The sequence below is a fragment of the Lotus japonicus genome, chromosome 6 (assembly GCF_012489685.1).
Source record: "Lotus japonicus ecotype B-129 chromosome 6, LjGifu_v1.2".
Taxonomy (NCBI): domain Eukaryota; kingdom Viridiplantae; phylum Streptophyta; class Magnoliopsida; order Fabales; family Fabaceae; genus Lotus; species Lotus japonicus.
Genome location: NC_080046.1, coordinates 8,317,299 through 8,321,869, shown reverse-complemented (window position 1 = coordinate 8,321,869; position 4,571 = coordinate 8,317,299). Strand labels below are relative to the sequence as shown.

General features: G+C 35.8%; 1 protein-coding gene across 1 annotated transcript; it reads right to left on the bottom strand.

Moving 5' to 3' along the window:
* Positions 1–3,028, bottom strand: LOC130721827 (uncharacterized). The gene is made up of 3 exons (XM_057572406.1): positions 1,080–3,028; positions 608–1,007; positions 1–490 (listed from the first exon to the last, which is right to left on the bottom strand). Exons 1-3 carry the CDS (start codon positions 2,534–2,536, stop codon positions 95–97), a joined length of 2,253 nt encoding a protein of 750 aa, XP_057428389.1. The 5' UTR covers positions 2,537–3,028; the 3' UTR covers positions 1–94.
* Positions 3,029–4,571: the final 1,543 nt, after the last annotated feature.

Here is a 4,571-nt window from a genome sequence, read left to right as displayed (position 1 = left end):
CATAAGCTAAGTAGTTAAGTACCAAAATAAAGTACATACTCAAAGTACCACAACAAAAGCATTAAAACAAAGTACATAAAAGTCAGATGAAAAGTCATTCTTCCATTCCATGATCATCACCATCATCATCTTCAGATTCTCCTCCATCATCATTGCCATCGACATCACCTTCATCAGAATCAGATGAAAAGTCTTGTCTAATTCCACTTGCATTAGTATGAGTACTAATACTTCCTTCAACTTCATCCAAATCAACATTAACATCATTATCATTAAGATGTTCAAGTCCAACTTCTTCATTCAGTTCATTGACATTAACATCTTCTCCTTCCTCAGTTATCCACTCATCATCTGAAGCAACTTCCTCAAATGAACAAGAGGCAAAAACATTTCTCTTTTTTGGTTTATTCTTCAACTTCAAGTTGTACATGACATAAACCAAATCATTCATCTTCTTTTGGTGCAATTTATTCCTTTTCTTTGTATGCACCTAGAAATAAAACATAAGTTTACAATTTCAATATTATCTAAAAATATCATAACTTCCTAAATTCTAAGCCATATATATTAATATGTAGAAACAAAGTGAGATAGAAGTCAAACATACCATTTCAAATGCGCTCCAATTACGCTCACACCCGGAAGAACTACAAGTCAAGCTTAGAACCCGAATGGAAAAATTCCTTAGTTCGGGACAATGATCTCCATAAGCCTCCCACCATTCTGCTGGAGTCACAGTCTTCCTAACACTTTGTGCATCTTCTAGTCCAAACATGCCTTTTCTATTATGAAACACAATAAGTTGGGCATGAATCTTTTTCCTCTCCACGACATTGGGTACCATCATTATCATGCAACTGTATAGCCCTTCTTTGACCTCAACATCTTCCTTTTTGAAATTAGAATCCCAATGGAAGTAGGGATTAAGATAATATCCAGCTGCATGTAAGGGCCTATGAAGTTGTTTATCCCACCTCTCATCAATGATTTTCCATACAGACTCATATCTACAATATAAAGAGAACACTTAGTTTTAAGAAAGAGTGAAAATAATCTATGAATAAGGAAAACGTATTTACCTTTTCTTGACATCCTTGAAGTTTGTTCTTATCTTCTCTTTAGCGGTATCAATTGCATCATATATGAAACCCATGGCGGGTTTTTCATCTGAATCCACCAAGCGAAGGACTTCTATCATAGGACCAGCAGCCTTGAGACATATCACTATGTTCTTCCAAAATTGAGAATCCTTTACTATTCTTTGCACCTTTTTCCCCTCTGTTGAAGCAGCAAACTTAGTTGACCTCCAATCTTCTGAATCAAACATGGCCCTCAGTGGTGTTTCGAGTTCACTAAGACAAGATAGAGTCAAATATGCTGTGGCAAAGCGAGTCGCACCAGGCCTAATCAAGTCCCTCCCAGAAGTCTCTTTCCTCAACAAAGTAATAAGCATAGTCCTGGAATATATGTAGGTGGTGATATTTCTTCCCTTCTTTATAGTGACTTTATGCACATTCAAAATCTTCTCAAAATCTTCTAATATCAAGTCAATGCAATGTGCCGCACACGGGGTCCAATACAAATGATCTATTGTTTGCATCAATTTTTCTCCCGCTGCTTTGTAATTTGCAGCATTATCAGTAACCACCTGAACAACATTTTCTGCTCCAACATAATTGATAGCATCTTCCAACATTTTTGAAACCTTATCAGTGGTTTTTGAAATGTCAGAAGTGTCCAATGAATACAGAAAAAATGTACCTTTAGGACTGTTTACCATGAAGTTGCAAATTGAGCGCCTCTTCCTATCAGTCCATCCATCAGACATGATTGTGCAACCGGTTTTTTTCCATTCCTCCTTAAACTCATCTCTTATTCCATCAGTTCGAGCCACAGCTCGTTTCAAAAGCTTTTCTCTAATATCATTATAAGAAGGTGGTTTGAAACCACATCCATATCTCCCAACAGTCTCCAACATCTTTGCAAAAGCAGGATTTTTCACCACATTGAAAGAAAGACCACTTGTGTAGAAAAATTCAGCAATTTCATCATAAGCTTGCTCCTTCAAGTCTTTTTTCAGCATTTCATTCAAATGTTGTTGCACCCCTCCTCCACTACTCTTTCCCTTTGATGTGAAGCTAAGAAGACCTTTCCCTTTGCTTTGAATTTGATGCCTAGCAACATCAACCTCCACTTCATTTTCTGCACTAATGTCAATCAAATGCCTCTTTTTATTTTTTGCATCTTCAGCATTAGACACAATTTGCTTAAACAATTGCATCACATCATCTGGGACACTAACACATCGCCCAGCATCTCCTCCATAACAAGCAAGGTGTAACTTGAATCTATTAATTCCTCCCCAGAATTCGCTATGACAATAGTTGCAGCGAACTTTTTTGCCATTTCCAAGAACATCTATCCCATGTTTCCACCCAGGATCATTTCTTCTACCGGGATAGTTCGATCTTCCGCTTACATTAGAAGAAGCAGTAGCAGCATTACTAGTGTTTTGTGAACTTCCAGCCCCTGACATTGCTCACTCACTGTCCCAGAAAACAAAAATAGCAGGTAAGGACATGGAAAGAACATGAAAGAACTCACAAAACCTGACATTCATCTCACTCACAGAAATGAAAGAACATGGAAATGAAAAAAAAAACAAAAATAGAAGGTACACGAAGGAGATGAAGCAATCAGGGGATGAAGAAGGGAACATAAGCAATTAAGCACAGCAAATTAGGAAGGAAACAAAAACAAAGAAGAAGGGGATGAAAGCAAATCATGAAGGAAGAAGGAAATGAAAAAAAAAAATAAAACAAACGCAGAGGAGAAGGTTACCCACGAACCCACGAACGAAGGAGATGAGACACGCAGCGGCGGCGCGGGCGGCGGCGCGAGACAGAGGCGCGGGCGGCGGCGCGAGGTTGAGAGGTATCCTTGAGTGAGGAAGAACGAAAGCAGAGGAGAGGACTGAGGAGAACGCAGGGAAGATAGAACGCAGAAGGTATAAAATTAGGTTTAGAATTTGGGGATTTTTTAACTTAAAAAAAAAAAAAACCTTGACTCGGTGACTCGGTCATGACTCGCGAGTCAACCGAGTCAGACCCAGTCTGACCGAGTTTTGACCAAAAACGAGTCTAACAGCGAGTCGACTCGTTTTTCCTATGTAGACTCGCGAGTCTACCGAGTCAGCGAGTTAACTCGCGAGTCTGACAACATTGATCACCAGTGTTTGAACTTGAATTGAATTTTAGAGGCTTGTGGTTATAATATTTTAGTTGATGGTGATAGATGAATTTGAGTGGGGTTAACCATAAATTCAAAAAAGTATAAAGGTGCATTAGAAGTGCAAGAATATTTTTAAGAAATAACTACATAGTTTTAGAATAGTATGTAGGTAATATTACTACTATCAATGCCAAACATAACTCTAAAACTAATGTTTTGAGTTTAAAATAAGGGCATTAGTTTTAACACCCCCTTATTAATTCTACACTCTCTTTTATTTTTTAAATTCCCTTAATACCCTCTCTTATAAAAGAGATAGTCAAAGTGTGATAGTATTTTCACACCTACTAACTGTGAAACATTTCACACTCAATAAGTGTGAAAATATTTCACAATCACTAAGTGTGAAACGCTTAAAACAAAAGGAAGAAGGTGAAGAGAGAATGATCATACTCGATTCACACAATTGTGTTTCACACTCAAGGGTGTGAAACACAATTTAGTTTCACGCTCAAGATCAGGAGTGTGAATGGACCAACTATTGAAAATTTTATTTTCAATTTTAAATTTTTCGTTTCTTTAGAATTAGATTTCACACTCAAGTGTGTGATACATTTTCAATTTTCACACTCAAGAGTGTGAGTTATTGAACTATTAATAATTTATTTTTTAAATTTTATTTTTTATTTTTTAAAATTTTCATTTCACACTCAAGAGTGTGAAATCTTTTCAAATTTCACACTCAAGAGTGTGAAGGAACCAACTGTTAAGAATTTCATTTTTAATTTTAAATATTTCGCTTTTTATAATTAACTTTCACACTCAAGTGTGTGAAACATTTTCAAATTTCACACTCATGAGTGTGAGTTATTGAACTGTTAATAATTTTATTTTTAAAAATAATTTTTAGTTTTTTATATTTTCATTTCACACTCAAGAGTGTGAAATATTTTCAAATTTCACACTCAAGAGTGTGAATGAACCAACTATTAAGAATGTGAAAATGTTTCACACTTACTGAGTGTGAAACACTTAAAACAAAAGGAAGAAGATGAAGAGAGAATAAACATACCTCAGTTCACACTTACAAAGTATGAAATATTTTCACATATATTAAGTGTGAAAAGTGGCAATGAAGAAAACTATGAGATGATCAGAGTAAAAGTGAAGGGTGGTGTGGCAAAAAAAAATGATGGTATTGATAAGATAGGAAAAGGGATATGTTTGGAATAAAATTAAATTTTAAAGGGTATTTAAGACATTTTAGTGAATAAAGGAGGGTGAGAGATTAATTGAGGGGGTGTTAAAACTAATGCCCTTAAAATAAATGAACATATTAC